At 35.9% G+C, this 17,257-nt stretch overlaps 3 protein-coding genes across 3 annotated transcripts; all 3 read right to left on the reverse strand.

The window, feature by feature from the left end:
- Window positions 1-1,191: 1,191 nt before the first annotated feature.
- Window positions 1,192-8,690, reverse strand: LOC130993011 (F-box/LRR-repeat protein At3g26922-like). Its single transcript, XM_057917733.1, has 2 exons — window positions 7,707-8,690; window positions 1,192-1,686 (listed from the first exon to the last, which is right to left on the reverse strand). The coding sequence occupies exons 1-2, from the start codon at window positions 8,613-8,615 to the stop codon at window positions 1,192-1,194; spliced, it is 1,404 nt and encodes a 467-aa protein (XP_057773716.1). The 5' UTR covers window positions 8,616-8,690.
- LOC130991349 (uncharacterized) lies at window positions 5,078-7,416 on the reverse strand. The gene is made up of 2 exons (XM_057915515.1): window positions 5,976-7,416; window positions 5,078-5,388 (listed from the first exon to the last, which is right to left on the reverse strand). Exons 1-2 carry the CDS (start codon window positions 7,237-7,239, stop codon window positions 5,351-5,353), a joined length of 1,302 nt encoding a protein of 433 aa, XP_057771498.1. The 5' UTR covers window positions 7,240-7,416; the 3' UTR covers window positions 5,078-5,350.
- Window positions 8,691-12,678: 3,988 nt separating the features above from the next.
- On the reverse strand, window positions 12,679-14,715 carry LOC130991350 (F-box/LRR-repeat protein 25-like). The gene is made up of 2 exons (XM_057915516.1): window positions 13,819-14,715; window positions 12,679-13,229 (listed from the first exon to the last, which is right to left on the reverse strand). The coding sequence occupies exons 1-2, from the start codon at window positions 14,689-14,691 to the stop codon at window positions 12,801-12,803; spliced, it is 1,302 nt and encodes a 433-aa protein (XP_057771499.1). The 5' UTR covers window positions 14,692-14,715; the 3' UTR covers window positions 12,679-12,800.
- Between the last annotated feature and the right edge of the window lie 2,542 nt (window positions 14,716-17,257).

Consider the following 17,257-nt stretch of genomic DNA (forward strand, 5'->3'; position numbering starts at 1 on the left):
TAATTAGCTGGATTTTAAAATTTTAGAAAGAAAAAAAAAGAAGTTAAAGAAAAAAAATAAAAAAATATAGTTTATAATAACCTTCAATTTTATTATAACTACAAAATTAGCAGTCAATTTGGGCTTGCTAAGGTAGGACACTAAAGAATAAATAATATACTCACAAGATAATTCTTGCTTTAACAATATTATAATAATATGGATATAAAAATTAACGATTTGATAGTTTCCTTTAATTAGTCATATATATTGATTATACAATTAAAAGGATCTAATAAAACGAAAAGTGAAGATGGGACCAAGGGAAATTTGGGGTGTATAAGCAAGATTAGTTTAAATTCACATTTGCTTAAAATATATGTACGATATTAGTTTAAATAAAGGGTTGGGTTTTGAGATAGTCATTAAATAGTGGAAACCACAAATTTAATTTCAATAAATTATAGCCAATTTTTTAAAATTCGGATAAAATTGCCCAAGAGCAAACACAGACAAAGTTGTAACCAAGAGTGATCAATTGCGATCTAATATAATTATAAGTTTGGGTTATAATTATGATCATAAATTATAGTACTACTTTTTTCTACATATTTTACACAAATATATGTATAATCTATATTCATAATTTTTGTATTTATATTTGGCATTAATAAAATTAATTGTACTAAAAAAAAGGATAAAAAAATAAGAGAAAAACGGGCAAGTTGTACATTACTTACTAATTAGTGTCTTACTTTTGCAAGCTCGAAAATTTAGTTTTCGACTGATTTTAGTTTCAAGTAAGTCCGAAACTCTTAAAATAGGCCAAGAATTGTCTTGCAGCTGGTGCATTACCTATTAATCCGTGTCTTACTTTTGCAAATCCGAAAATTTTTGTCCTAATTTCTAAATCAATCTAAATTATTATCCTAAAAAACCATCTAACTCCAATTTGTAGTAATCAATATGTTACATATGTTAAACAATCAAAATTTCACTTACCCAGGATTTTCAATTTTTCATATCTTTTCGAATTCTAATTTACAAACTAACATCTAAGGCACTAGATATCGTTAGTTTCATCCATAGCATTACATATCGAATGATCATTATCTTAATTAAAAAGTGTAAAAATTGCTCTAGTGCCATGAATAAACACATACAAAAATCTCCAAAAGAAACAATCAAGGATAGAAAAATGAAAACATGAGGTCATTGCAAAATCTTTGAAGGAAGCTTGGTGAGATCAATTGTGCAGTTAGCTGAGGATCTTCGCATTCCCAGCAGCTTCTGTGACAACAAAAACAAAGAATCTGATGGTGGTGAAGGTGACTTGGTTTCTATTAATCGGAACACAAACAAAGAATCTGATGGTGGTGAAGGTGACTTGGTTTCTATTAATCGGAACACAATCTTTTCTAACTTGCTCGCGTATTTTAGTATAATCTCAATCAATGGAAATACGTCGTCGCCCTCAGCCCAAGTAACATCCACTGTCCTCAACTGCAAAACAAAGGACTCAGGTAGATTGAGTGACTCTATGTGATCTTGGTGGCCATCTTCTTTCTGGTATTGAAGGACTAATCTCTCAAGCTTAGGGAAAAGCTCAAGAACACCTACTACGCGTTTGTAGTCATATGAACAACATCTAAGCTCTAAGGATTTGACATTAGGAAAAGATGAATTCATTTTCATAGCTCCGAGCCCCTGTAAAGCAATATGTTTGATTACATTCATAATCAGCTGATTGAAGAAAAAACCAAGGAAGATAAAAGGCAAGCATCAAGGCGAGGATTTTTTAGGACAATAACTTAGACTAATTTGAAAATTATAGGACAAAAATTTTTCAGCTTGCAAAAGTAGGATGCTAATTAATCTACGACAGTCAAAGTAAAGCTCAAAACTATTAAAATGGGCTGATAATTGTCCTGTAGGTGCATTACTTATTAAATAGTGTCCTACCTTTTTGCAAGCCCGAATTTCTTTTCTTAGTTTCCAAATCAATCTAAGTCACGTATGATCCTAAAAAACCATCTAACTTAGTGTACTAATTAACATATAAGTCACAAGCATGATAGTTCACCTAGCTGCATTGTTGCAATTGGTTATAAGCTAATGAGCAGCAAAACCTACTTGGTCAAACATAAAGATGTTAAAATATGGTATAAACATTTTGTAAGAGAATTTGAGAGATTGTAAGTATTGTTTCTTGTATTTCTCTTGCTTATTTTCATATTACATTGATATCTATTTATAGATTACAACATGAAGCAAAGTCATACAAAATCCTACTAAAGTCACACAAAATATATCTTTTGACTATTGCTAAATATTTCTATACTTCTAGATGTGGTTGTTTATTGACCTTGATTAGTATTTTCAACACTCCCCCTCAAGTTGAGTAACGGGATTCCCGATATTCAACTTGCCAAGAACTTCTGAAAAATTCTTGGAGTTCACAGCTTTGGTTAGGATGTCTGCTAGTTGGTCTTCAGACCTTACGAATGGGAGCGTCACAATACCTCCTTCAATTTTTTCTTTGATAAAGTGTCTATCAACTTCTACATGTTTTGTTCTGTCGTGTTGAACAGGATTTTCTGATATGCTGATGGCTGCTTTATTGTCACAAAACATTTGACATGTCTTTGTCGGTTGAAGACCCAATTCAGTCAACAATCTTTTTAGCCACAGGACTTCGGTTAGTCCACTCTTGATTCCCCTGAACTCGGCTTCTGCACTAGAGAGTGCTACCACTTTCTGTTTCTTACTCCTCCATGAGACAAGGTTGCCTCCAATAAAGGTGAAGTATCCTGCTGTTGACTTTCGATCGACGGGATTTCCAGCCCAGTCAGCATCAGTGTATGCCTGTATTTCAAGGTGTCCAGATTTCTTGAATAACACTCCATAATCAAAAGTTCCTTTCAAATATTTTACAATCCTGATCGCAGCTTCCATGTGGTTAGCTTGTGGTTGGTGCATGAATTGGCTTACCACTCCAACGGCATAAGAGATATCAGGTCGCGTATGAGAAAGATAGATGAGTTTTCCCACTAAGCGCTGATATTTTCCTCGATTAGTCAGTTCTGCTCCTTCCTCAATCTGTAGCCCGTGATTCATAGCAATAGGCGTCTCTGTTGGCTTGCAATCTAGCATCCCTGTTTCTGCTAGAAGGTCTAGAGTATACTTCTTTTGGTTGATAAAGATCCCCCTGTTTGACCTGAGAACTTCTATTCCAAGGAAGTACTTAAGTCTTCCCAAGTCCTTCATCTCAAACTCCTTGAACAGCCTATCTTTCAACTTTTGGATTTCTTCCAAGTCGTTTCCTGTTATGATCATATCATCAACATAAATGACTAAACAGGAAATAAGGTCACCTCTCTTCTTCAAAAATAAGGTGTGATCGGCATTGCTTTGCTGGTACCCAAACTTTTTCATGGCCGTGGTGAATCTCCCAAACCAGGCTCTGGGGGATTGTTTGAGCCCATACAGTGTCTTCTTCAATTTGCATACTTCACCAACTCCGAATTCTTCTGAGAAACCCTGGGGAACTTCCATGTAAACCTCCATTTCTTCTTCAAGTTCTCCATGGAGGAAAGCATTTGTAACATCGAATTGGTGGAGGTCCCAATCTTTATTAGCAGCAATAGAGAGGAGAGCCCTGACGGTGTTCATTTTTGCAACAGGAGAGAAAGTCTCCTCATAGTCGATCCCATATATCTGTGTGTACCCTTTTGCGACCAATCGAGCTTTGTATCGCTCAATTGACCCATCTGGTTTTCTTTTGATGGTGAAGACCCACTTACATCCCACAGTTTTCTTCCCTTTTGGCAATCTGCACTTCTCCCAAGTATGATTCCGATTTAACGCACTAATCTCCTTCTTCATGGCCTCTCTCCAGTGCTTAATTTCAAGAGCCTGTTCAGCTGTCGTCGGGATATCTTCATCATACAGTGCTGCTTCATAAGCAACAGCAGTTCTGGATAGATTTCCTTTAGCGATCTTTCCAATAGAATACCGAGAGTTCTTCCCGACCTTCTCCGGAGTGTACCTTTTAGGAGGAATCCCTCGAGTACTCCTAGGAGGCAGCACGTATCCCCTGGTATCTTTCTCTGCAATATTCTCCTGTTCTTCATCAACAACTTGATGAACATAATCAGGTACCTCAGAGGATAAAGTTTGATGAACATAATCAGGTACCTCAGAGGATAAAGTTTGTTCTGAATGCCTTACCTCGGATATCAATGGTGGAGGAGATATAGAATCAGGGTACCGAGGAGATATGGGCTCTGTAGTGGATGAGACCTGCTCAGTGGCAAGGTTAACTGTTTCTGTTGGTCCTGCTTCCGTACTTGGCATTGGTAACCAGCTTAACAAGTCTATTTTATTTCCTTGCTCTCTCTCCCCCTGACTGTTAAGTTGGTTATCATAGAAGAACTCAGTTTCTTGAAAATCACAATTCGTGGTGGTTAAGACTTGACGAGTTTTAGGATTGTAACACCTATACCCTTTCTGATTAATGCCATAACCTACAAAGACACATTTAATGGCACACGGGGAAAGTTTAGTTCTTTCATGTTTGGGGATATGGACAAAAACAGAGCACCCGAAAACCCTAGGTTGGAGAGTAAGAGCAAGAGGGACAGATGCCAAGGTGGAGAGTTTTTCTAAAGGAGTCTGTAACTGGAGAGTTCTAGTGGGAAGACGGTTTATAAGATAGACAGAGGTAGCAACAGCTTCAGGCCAGAAGTGTGTGGGTACTTTAGATTCAATCATCACAGCTCTAGTCATTTCAAGGAGAATTCTATTTTTTCTTTCTGCCACACCATTTTGTTCAGGGGTATGGGGACATGTAGTTTGATGGATTATCCCCTTTTTTTGACAAAATTCCTGCATAGATCTATTGACAAATTCCCCCCCATTATCGGTTCTAAGAGTCTGAATGTTTTTCTCAAATTGAGTTTGAATCATGGTTGAAAAATGGGTAAATTTTTCAAAAACTTCAGATTTGTGTTTGAGGAAATAAACCCATGTCATCCTTGTGCAATCATCAATGAAAAGCAAAAAATATTTAAAACCCGGACCTCCGGCAATAGGTGAAGGTCCCCAAACATCAGAATGAATTAAAGAAAAAATAGATTTAACCACAGTATTATTAGGTTTAAAAGAGTGTCTGTGGCTTTTAGCCAAAATACAAGTTTCACAAGACAGAGTTCCCCCCTTTATTAATTCAGGAAATAATATCTTAAGATAACTTGTGGAAGGATGCCCTAACCGACGATGCCAAAGCCAAGCGTCACGGTTAGCAGTTCCGTGAGCGAGCATCACCTCGCCTTGTTGAGCTATCTCATCCACATAGTATAACCCATTTCTCTCAGTGCCACGTCCAATAATCTCCCCCGTCCTGATATCCTGAAGAAGACAAAATTGAGGATTCATTAGCATAGTACAATTTAGTTCTTTTGTAACATGGCTAATAGACAGGAGTTTATGAGACAGAGAAGGGACATATAGACAGTTTGAGAGGTGCATAGTAGGAGAGATTTCTATGGTTCCAGCCCCTTCAACACGGGTTAAGTCACCATTTGCAGTTTGAACATGTGTTCGGTATGGTGCTGATGCCTTCATGATATCAGTTTTATCAAAAGTCATCGTATCAGTGGCTCCACAATCAAAAATCCACCTTTTATCCCTATCCCTATTATCAGATGAGTTTTGATATGTAGCGGAAGATTTTAGGGATTTTCTACATAAAAGGTTGGTATTTTTCGTATTACACAAAGGTTTGGGGTGGTTTTTTAATTTATGAAAAACTAGGGAGTTAGTTTTCATAAGATGGGGTTCTTTCTGGAATTTAGAATAGTTAAGGGGTGGAAATTTCGAATTTGCAAAATTTGAGGGACTTGACCCCAAAAAATGGGGTCTTTTATAGTAATATGAGAAAGTTAGGGGTTTATGTTGCAAAACACCACCAAACCCTTTAATTTCACCTCCAATACCTGCGCCTCCTTCATAGGCGCCTTCTCCTCCACGATTTTTTCTACCCCCTTGCACAGCCGGACGTTCTTCAGCCACCTCCGCCGCCGCTGGTCGCATCACGGCCGGTGCCGCCGCCCTCACGGTCAGCGGCGACTGATCTCCAGCCGCCGACATCTCCCTCGCGCCCCACGTTCCAGCTGCCAGTCGGTCGACAGCCATGGCCGCCGACACCGTGGCCCACGCCGGCCGGTTTTCGGCCACCGTCGTTCCGGTTGGTGTTGCTCCACTTCCGTCTGCCATTTTCCCTTTCGCTATTTTGTTGTTGTCTTCCCACCATTCCGGGTAACCAACAATTTGGAAGCACATCTCTTTGGTGTGTTTGTTCATGCCACAATGAGTACAGTAGAGCTTGGATTTATCTTCCTTTTTTCGATTTTGGAAGTTTCCTGAGCGTGGTGGGTTGTTCCTGATGGTGGCGGTGTGTGGTGGTCGGATTTCAGCCCGTTGAGTAGGGCGGTGGACGGCGGCGAGTCCGGCTCCGACTCCTCCCGATGATGAGGCGTCGATGTCGGCGTGGTTGGTTGCCGGCTGCAAGATTTGTAGTCGGGCGGCCTCTCTTCTCACTTTCGAGAACGCCGATTCCGCTGAGGGAGCCGGGATTTCCTTGAGGATATCCCGTCGAACGTGGTCATATTTTGAGTCCAACCCGGATAGAAATTGATACAGACGCCGACTCTCGATGAGCTTCTGGTATTTGGTGATGCCCTTTTCGCAGCAATCCAGCGGATTCGGCTCCCGTCTGTCGATGTTGAGCCATATGGCTTGTAGTTCATTCCAGTAGTCCTCTAGGGTAAGTTGTCCTTGGTTCACCTTATTTGCTTTCACCTCCAAGTCGTAGATTTGGAGCGGATCTGTGGCTCCACTACCGTATGTTACTGCTAGACTGTCCCAAACGGCCTTAGCCGTCTGATGTTGGGCGAAGTTCATCACTAGTTTCCCTTCCATATTCTGTAGTAACCAAGAAAAAACAGCCAGATCTGTTTCTTCCCATTTGTTGTAATTCGGATCTGCAGGTTTTGGTGGTGGTGGTTGTCCGGTGATGTGTCCGGACCTGCCCCTGCTGCCTATGGCTACCTTCATGAGGCGTGCCCATAGGGGATAATTGTTGCCATGTAATTTGAATCCGAGCACGACGTTTTCGGAGTTTCGCATCAGATTGGCTATTTGTTGGGTTAGCTCGTTTGTATCTGATTTTGGTTCTATGATCTGCCTTTCTTCTGACATTGTGATCTAATTTTTTTCAGGAAGGAAAATGGAGGAAAAAAAACGGCTTGGCTGCCTTGATTTGGGTTGAGGTAAAAAAGGAACAATGAGGAAAATTTTTCTGAGTTCCAAGGATTAAACATGCTCTGATACCATGTTAAAATATGGTATAAACATTTTGTAAGAGAATTTGAGAGATTGTAAGTATTGTTTCTTGTATTTCTCTTGCTTATTTTCATATTACATTGATATCTATTTATAGATTACAACATGAAGCAAAGTCATACAAAATCCTACTAAAGTCACACAAAATATATCTTTTGACTATTGCTAAATATTTCTATACTTCTAGATGTGGTTGTTTATTGACCTTGATTAGTATTTTCAACAAAAGAAACCATTGATGCAAATCAAGAAATCATACAAAGGTTGAATTAATTAATTTGCAACAAAGGTAAGCCATTGAAGAGAATGCAAAGAAACCAAACCTTGGTGCTCCAGTTCAATAATCTGACGTTTTCAACATGTTGAATGGTTGGAAGAATTTGACTCAAGGCTTCTCCAGAATGCAAGTCATACTTAATAAGCTCGAATACACATGATCCCCATAACCTAAGAGTCGCATGGGACAAAGATGATACATTCATCAGCAAACACTTTGTATATGGATTAACCCATCCGAGTTCTAATTTTTCAAGATTTGGGGTACAGATTCTCAGCTCCGAAACCAGATCTTCAAAACCTCTAACAGGATACTTTCTAATCAACAACTCCTTCAAACTATTTGATTGGATACTCAAGTTTCCACCTCTATCGTTATATCTCAAAGTAAAGACTCTCAACTGAGGGCTACCCGACAATATTTGGTTAATCGTATGTGCATTCACCTCCCCAGAAGTTAAAGTTAATCTCTCGAGTTGATTCCACTGCACATTCCCAGAAATCTCCAATTTACCACAAAATAGCCATACCGCTTTAAGAGAGGAGCATGAGTAGAGACATTGCGGCACCCAATTTGCGCTATTGAGCTGCACTACTTCAACTAAAGATAATTCTTCGACTCCATATCTCTGGGCAAACCTCAGCCACAAATCAACATCACCAACCATTGAATCACCAAGCTTATGCGAAAGAAACTTGAATTTCAAAACCCTAGTCCTATCCCAGCACAATAAAGCCCGATTAACGAATTTCCGAAGCCTATCATCATCAAACAACATAGTTCGATTATCAAAATTAAGAAAGGGAGTAATGGTCCAAAGGTCTCTCCAGCGCTTGGATAGAACTGTTGTCCTAACCACATCTGTCATCGGCATCAACCAAAATATCTCGAATATTACGGCGTTGGGCAGCTCGCTCAGTCGATCATGATGTTTGCATCTCTTTGAGTTTGTCATCTCGATCTTAATCGGCAAAATCAAAACGTCTGAAACATAACAAACACAAATATTTTTACCTAATTAAACATATTCGAAGCAATAACACATACGATCAAAGTGTCGAAGTTTACCTGATCAAGAAGAACTGCAATGATGCAGACAAACAACAACGATGAAGAACAATAAACACGACACGATCCGTCTGTTTTGCAAGTCTCAGGCAATATATAAATACTAGAAGACTAAAGAAACCCTAATCGCTTGTTTTAGGTCAAATAATGTATATTGATATGGAAATTAAGAGAAATCGTTTGATAGTTTCCTTTAATGATTTAATAATAATATTTATATAAAAATTAACGATTTGATAGTTTCCTTTAATGATATTGATTACACAATTAAAAGGATCTAATAAAACGAAAAGTGAAGATGGGACCAAGGGAAATTTGGGGTGTATCTAAGCATGCAAGATTAGGTAAAATTAATATTTGCTTATAATATATGTATGCTATTAGTTTAAATAAAGGGCTGGGTTTTGAGAGTCATTAAATAGTGGAAATTAAAAGATGACCACTAATTTAATTTTAATTGCTTTATTTAAGCCCGTAAATTTAATTTTCAACGTTGGTGCGTTTTTTATTTTGAGAGTCACGTTGGTGCATTTTTTATTAAATAGTGTCTTATTTTTGTAAACTCATTTTTTTTTAATTCCAAATTAGTCTAAGTTATCAATCATGTAAAATATTTTGAACGAAAAAATGGCATAAACTTAATTTTTTCACCAACAAATCAATACAAATGAAAATAGAGTATAATATTCAACATTATAGATAAAGAGAACAAAAATTAATTTTGACACTTTAATGATCATATATAACTTATTTATTTCAAATTAATTTTTTATATTTTTAAATTGAATTAAAGGTCTTTTCGTAATCTTTAATTCAACATGTATATTGAATATTTTTTTCATGAATCGAGATTAACGATTTTTTCAAAAGAATTAAAATAGAAAAAGAAAAAAGAAAAAGATAAAATTTAATGAGAAAGATTGAGAGGAGAGAAAAAATTTGGAGGAAAAAAAACTCTTCTTTTATATTATATATAGATATATAGATTGTCTTCATCTTTTTATTATATTATACATTTTTTCTATTTTAATATAAACAAAATAAATTATTGAGTAATTGATTAAAATTATTAATTAAATAATACAAAACATACCAAAGCCACACTACACTTTCGAGTTTAAAATTATTTAAGGCCATTATCTTAGGGCGATTTGCAAAAATAGGCTATTATTTCTCGAACTTGCAAAAATAGGCCAATTATTTTAATTTTTGGTATTCTTAGGCCACATATATATGTACCCAATCAAGCTATTTTAATTTTCAAATCAGTTTAAATTATTGTCCTAGAAAATCATATAAACTCACTATACTAACATATAAGTGAGTGAGAGGATTTTTTAATTAGTGTCATATTTTTGCAAGTTGAAGCCAGAGCCAGATCGGCTAGAGCATGAGCAGCTTGATTCGCTTCTCTCCTAGCATGACAGAAATCAATGACCACATGACGACGTGCGTGCTCGAAAGCTTCCCACAAATCATCACAAAGGGATCCCAACCCTTTATCAGTATCATGTAAAACATGTATGGTCAGTAGCGAATCAGAGTAGAGAAAAACCGGGCTAAGGTCATTTTCTAAGCAAAAGCCAATGGCAAGCAACATTGCATGTAACTCTCCGAGTTGCACCGTGGGTGTAAAGCCAATGGAATGACCATTTAAAAATTGAAGTTATATGGTTCTTGCTTTATGTATAAAAGTTGACAGTTTGATAGTTTCCCTGAAAAAAAATTAGTGATATTGCAATATATTCACAAGAAATGTATGACAAGCTATTCATCCATCTAAAAAAGACTATTAGTTTCTGCAATATTCTTGTGATTTAACACACAACTTGGTGAGATCAATATTCACTGAAAATCAACTGTGCAGCTGGAGAGGATTTTGGCATTCTGAGCAGCTTCTGTGATGCCAAAAGCAACAGCTTCGATGGGTGTGAAGGCGACATGAATCCTTTTACTCGGAATACAATCCTTTCTAACTTACTCGCGTATTTCAACAGAAACTCTAGAAACGGAAATATGACGGCACCCTCAATCCAAGTAACCTCAACTGTCCTCAACTGCAGCAAAAATGGGTTAGGAAGATTTCCTTCAAACTCGAGGTAGTTCTCAGAATCAAAGCCCAGGTAGTTTTCGATAATAATTAGTAATGTCCCACTACTTTGGGCACAAAAGTTAAGAAAAATTTAGTTAGTGTATAAAGTGAGTTGCTGGAAGATATTTAAAAATTATTTTAAATGAGTTGGTGTATAAAGTGAGTTGGACTCACTGTTAATAATATTTTAAATAATTATTTTTTTATTAAACTTGGTATTGAACATTACTAGTGACGTCCTAATATAATAATTAGGATATTATTAATGTGACGAAGGAAGTATAAAACAGTAAATTATGAATCTAATATACAAACTATGAATTACTAAGTTAGGCAACAAATACCAGTCTAGAGCTGTAAACAAGTAGAGTCGAGTGGAATATTAACAAGTTCAAGCTCGACTCGTTTAAATATTCCGAGTGTTTGAGATCAACCTGAGCTCGATTTGAGCTTTTGTCTTGTTGATGGAGCTCGGTTTGTCACCCCTTTGTTGAGTTTGAGCTTGATTCCTCATCTTGTGTGATATTCGATAATATTGAATTCGAGTTGAAGTATGAGCTCAACTCGTCGTATAAAATGATATTTAAGCTCAAATTCATTAAAAACTCATGAAAATTTTGAAAAATATTTAAAATATGCTCTTAATTTTAATTAATTCAAGCTCGACTTAGTTAAAACTCGTACAATAAAACGATCGAAGGTTCGTGAACATGATCATCAATATATCCACGAACAAATGAATTTGAATATATTTACGAGCTCAACGTGTCGATTGCTGCTTGAAATCATGCTCGAGCTCGGCCCATTTTACTATCGAATTGAGTTTCAAATGAGTTTTTTTTTTAGATGGCTGAGAATTAAAGTTTAAAACAACAAAAATCAAGATTTCTGAATCAAACAAACAAAGGATTTAGAAGTTAGGCAACAGATACGTCGCCTTCCTCGTTGTATGTTTGATCATTTCCCCAATTACAACTTGACCCTATAATATTCAGCAGTTACACCATCACTAATTTTAAATTTTTAACAAAATTTGTCCGATGTGTGTGTTTTAGCACTGGAGGGAACCTTATAATGTCAAACTATTGAGGAAACCTTAATTAATTGTTATTATCTTGCTTCATCTTCTAATTGGATGAGTGAACTCTAGTTAATCCTAATTGGTCAGTGAATCATATTTTATTATCTTAAAATTGTATTAAAACATAATAAATTAAAACTGAAGATGTGCTCCAACTATTCGACAAAATGCCCAGCAGATCACTCACACGTATTGAACTATTGAAGTGCTCCAACTGTTCGATGAATGTCGCATGAAACTGCAACCCTTCTGTTTAATTAAGATGTGTTTTCTATTTGAGTAATTATTGTATAATAGATGTACTTTCCCTCAAATAAGAAAAAAAAACAAATAATAGATGAAATTCCAGAACATATGATACATATTTCTATATAAACCCTTAAAAAACATATAACTAAACTATAAATTAATAAGTAAACAAACAAGCCCGAAAATTTAGTTTTCAGCTGATTTTAGTTTCAAGTAAGTCCAAAACTCTTCAAATGAGTCGAGAATTGTTCTGCGGGTGCATTACCTATTAATTAGTGTCTTACTTTTGCAAATTCGAACATTTTTGTCCTAATTTCTAAATTATTATCCTAAAAGACAATCTAACTCCAATTTGTAGTAGCCCATATGTTACATATGTTAAACAATCGAAAATTGGACTTTTCCCAGGATTTTCAATTTTTCATATCTTTTCGAATTCTAATTTACAAACTAACATCTAAGGCACTAGATATCGTTAGTATCATCCATAGCATTACATATCAAAAGAGCATTAGCTTAATTAAAGAGTGTAAAATTCCTCTAGTGACTTGAATAAACACATAAAAAAAATCTCCGAATAAACACATACAAAAATCTCCAAAAGAAATAATCAAGGAAAGAAAAATGAAAACATGAGGTCATTGCAAAATCTATGAAGGAAGCATGGTGAGATCAATTGTGCAGTTAGTTGAGGATCTTCGCATTCCCAGCAGCTTCTGTGACAATGAAAACAAAGAATTTGATGGTGGTGAAGGTGACTTGGTTTCTATTAATCGGAACACAATCTTTTCTAACTTGCTCGCGTATTTTAGTATAATCTCAATCAATGGAAATACGTCGTCGCCCTCAGCCCAAGTAACCTCCACTGTCCTCAACTGCAAAACAAATGACTCAGGTAGATTGAGTGACTCTATGTGATCTTGGTGGCCATCTTCTTTCTGGTATTGAAGGACTAATCTCTCAAGCTTAGGGAAAATCTCAAGAACACCTACTACGTGTTTGTAGTCATATGAACAACATGTAAGCTGTAAAGATTTGACATTAGGAAAAGATGAATTCATTTTCATAGCTCCGAGCCCCTGTAAAGCAATATGTTTGATTACATTCATAATCAGCTGATTGAAGAAAAAACCAAGGAAGATAAAAGACAAGCATCAAGGCAAGGGGATGCTGTAGGAGTTCCCAATATACTAATTAGAAAATTAGGACAAAAACTTTTCGGCTTACAAATAGGACACTAATAATTAATAAGTAATGCATTAACAGGATAATTCCCGATCCACTTTAAGAGTTTGACTATGCCTACATTCAAAGTAAAGCCCAAAACTATTAAAATGGACTGAGAATTGTCATGTAAGTGCAATATTACTTACTAAATAGTGTCCTACTTTTTTGCAAGCCTGAATTATTTTGTCTTAGTTACCAAATCAGTCGAAGTTACTGTCCTAACTAAAAGACCATCTAACTCACTGTACTAACATATAAGTCACAAGCATGATATTTCACCTAGCTGCATTGCTGCAATTGATTATAAGCTAATGAGAAACAAACCTACTTGGTCAAACATAAAGAAGCCATTGATATATGCAACAAAGAAATCATACAAATGTTGAATTAATTAATCTGCAATAAATGTAAGCCATTGAAGAAAATGCATAGAAACCAAACCTTGGGGCTATAGTTGGTCGATAATATGACGTTTTCAACATGTTGAATGGTTGGAAGAATTTGACCCAATGCTTCTAATCCGAATAACGCAAGATCTACACAGGTTAAAGATGATACATTCATCGGCAAACACTTGCTGTATGAATAATCCCCTAGTACTAATTCTTCAAGATTTGGGGTACAAATTCTTAGCTTCGAAACCACAACTTCAGTTCTTCTCATAGGATTATAATTGGTAATCAACAACTTTTTCAAACTATTTGATTGGATACTCAAGTTTCCATCTCTGTTCATATATCCCAAATCAAATACTCTCAACTGAGGGCTACCCGACAATATTTGGTTAATCATATGTGTATTGACCTTCTCCACACGTAAAGTTAAACTCTCGAGTTGATTCCACTGCACATTCCCAGAAATCTCCAAGTTACAACAATATAGCCATAACTCTTTAAGAGAGGAGCACGAGTAGAGACATTGCGGCACAGAATTTGCAATATTGGGCAGCACAAGTAGAAGTAAAGATAATTCTTCGACTCCATATTTCTTGGCAAACCACACCCAAAAATCAACATCACTAACCATTGAATCACCAAGCCAATATCGCGAATCGGAAATTTTGAATTTCAAAACCCTAGTCCCATTCCAGCACAATAAAGCCTTATTAACGAATTTCCGACGCCTATCTTCATCAAACACGACAATATCGAAATTAAGAAAGGGAGTAATGGTCCAAAGGTTTCTCCAGCGCTTGGATAGAAGAGATGTCCTAACCACATCTGTCATCGGCATCAACCAAAATATCTCGAAGATTAGGGCGTCGGGCAGCTGGCTCAGTCGGTCATGATATTTGCATCTCTTTGAGTTTGTCATCTCGTAATCGGCAAAATCAAAACGTCTGAAACATAACAAACACAAATATTTTTACCTAATTAAACACATTCGAAGCAATAACACATACTATCAAAGTGTCGAAGTTTACCTGAGCAAGAAACCCTAACGCTTGTTTTAGGTTAATAATATAGATTATATGGACATTAAGATGGCTCTTCTGGGCTTGCAAAAGTAGGCCACTAATTAGACCTAATGGTAAAAATAGGACTGTAACATTATAATACATGTCTTTTAACATTATAATGAACGTATATATGTAGCTTTCTTTTAGGATATTAAATTAATTAAGATAAAACAAATATAATTGTTAATTTTCCTAAAAAAAATATATAACTGTTAATTGTTAAAACGGGAATACAAAAAAGAAACAAAAAATTTTTTTGCCAAAAAGTTGACAATATGGCAGTCCACGTCAGCAACGGGCTCTACGTGGCATTAAAAGCCCGAACAATTAATTTTGGGCCCGAAAAAGGAGTGTAAATGTTAAAAAAAAAATTATAGTCCTTATTTTCAAAATCCGTAACTTATAGTCCTTTTTCTAAAAATCCTGAAAGTTACGGTCCTATTTTTACCATTAGGTCCACTAATTAACATAAGTAATATACTTGCAAGACAATTGTCGACCCATTTTAATTAGTTTAGCCCCATTTTGGTTTCGACTAGGATAGGAATTCTTTAAATGGGCCGACAATTGAAGTTGGCTAAGGAGTCCTAGTTTAATGCTAAAAGATAGTTAGATGATTTTTTAGGTCAATAAAATAAGATTTCAAAATTAGGATAATTTTTTTTTGAGCTTGCTAAATTAGTAAGGAGTCCTAATCTAATGCTAAAAGATAGTTAGATGATTTTTTAGGTCAATAAAACAAGATTTGAAAATTAGGATAAAAAGTTTTTGAGCTTGCAAAATTAGGAGACACCCTAATAGCATAAGGAGTGCTAATCTAATGCTAAAAGATAGAGGTTTTTAGGTGAACAAAAAAATAAACTTTGAAAGTTAGGACAAAAATTTTGGGGTTGCAAAATTAAGACACTAATTAATAAGTAATACAACCATGACAAAACAATTTTCGGCCCCATTATAATTAGTATCATACTTTTTCAAATTCGAAAATTTAATTTTCGGCTCATTTTAGTTTCAAATAAATCCTGAACCCTTAAATTGGGTTGAAAATCACGTGTGTGCATTATTTATTAATTTGAGTCATATTTTTGCTAACCTAATTTTTTTTATCCTAAGGGTGTGTTTGATATTGGCTAATACACTGTATTAGCTAATTTAGTACAGATCAGTCTAGTGTTTGTTATTATTTAGTAATAATGCGGATGACCCGGTTTAATCCCATGACCCAGTATTATTAATTCAGATTTCTTAGGATTAATAATACCACCTCCCCCATAGGATTAACTTAAATCATGATATTCTGTATTTAGCCATGATAGCAAACACCAACTCAGTATTAATAATCTGTCATTATCCACGCTAAATATCCTGATTACAAATTATCCTACATAATCCTTTACTGAAAACCAAACGAGCCCTAATTTTCAAATTAGTCTAAGTTATTGGGGCCGTTTGATTTGCAGTTTAGGATTGATTAGGATTAAAATTATCTTGAGAAATTAGTGTGGATTAGTGTGGATTTATATTATTTCATGGGTGTTTGATATCATGACTACTTAATCCTATATTATGTTTGATATCCATAGGATTATGTTGGATTATATTATCTAATACCAAAACTATCCTCACATAATTTTAAAAATATCATGTGTGTCCACCATTACTTGGGCATTTGCATTGATATGCGTGAGGAAGGGTAGCAGAATTTTTATCCAATTTCTCAGTATTAAATTTATCCGAGGGGGGTGGGCGGATTATTAGTATGGGTTAATCCCACAAAATAGCATGGAGAAGTAGGATTAAGTAGGAGTTGACCATATTAACTGCATATGATATCAAACATCACACTAATCTGTATTAATTTAATTTATCCTACCTATAAACCCATATCAAACAGGCACGTACTAAAACTAAATTATGTTTATCCTAAGCATGGTATATGACTTAATTGGCAGAAGACAATCAAATTTCTCTAGATGTGCTAATGGGGCTTCCCATCTCCATCATTCTCCCCATGTAAGAAAAGATTCGTCGCCGAATCAAGCACAGCTTCATCTCCAGATGGATTTTCACCAGATTAAGGAATCAAATGCTTTACATTGAAAACGTCAGAGGTACGTATACGTAGTAACGTAAATGAGAAGGAAGCTTTAACAGACAAGCATTTGGGTTCATCTTTGCAATGATTTCCACGGGGCCAATCTTTCGCGCAGACAACTTGGAATACTCAAGAGCAGGGTAACGATCACGAGTTAAAATCGCCCAAACAAAGACCCCAACGTCAAAATCAACAATGTGGCGACGCTGATCAGCAGCAGGCTCGCACTCTAGGCGTTGGTGTCGAGCAACCGAGCACGAGTGGGAGCATGAAACTGCTGTAAATTTGGATTGATATCGTAGTAATTGATGTGGCAACATTTTGAA

Source organism: Salvia miltiorrhiza, chromosome 7 (assembly GCF_028751815.1).
Source record: "Salvia miltiorrhiza cultivar Shanhuang (shh) chromosome 7, IMPLAD_Smil_shh, whole genome shotgun sequence".
Classification (NCBI taxonomy): domain Eukaryota; kingdom Viridiplantae; phylum Streptophyta; class Magnoliopsida; order Lamiales; family Lamiaceae; genus Salvia; species Salvia miltiorrhiza.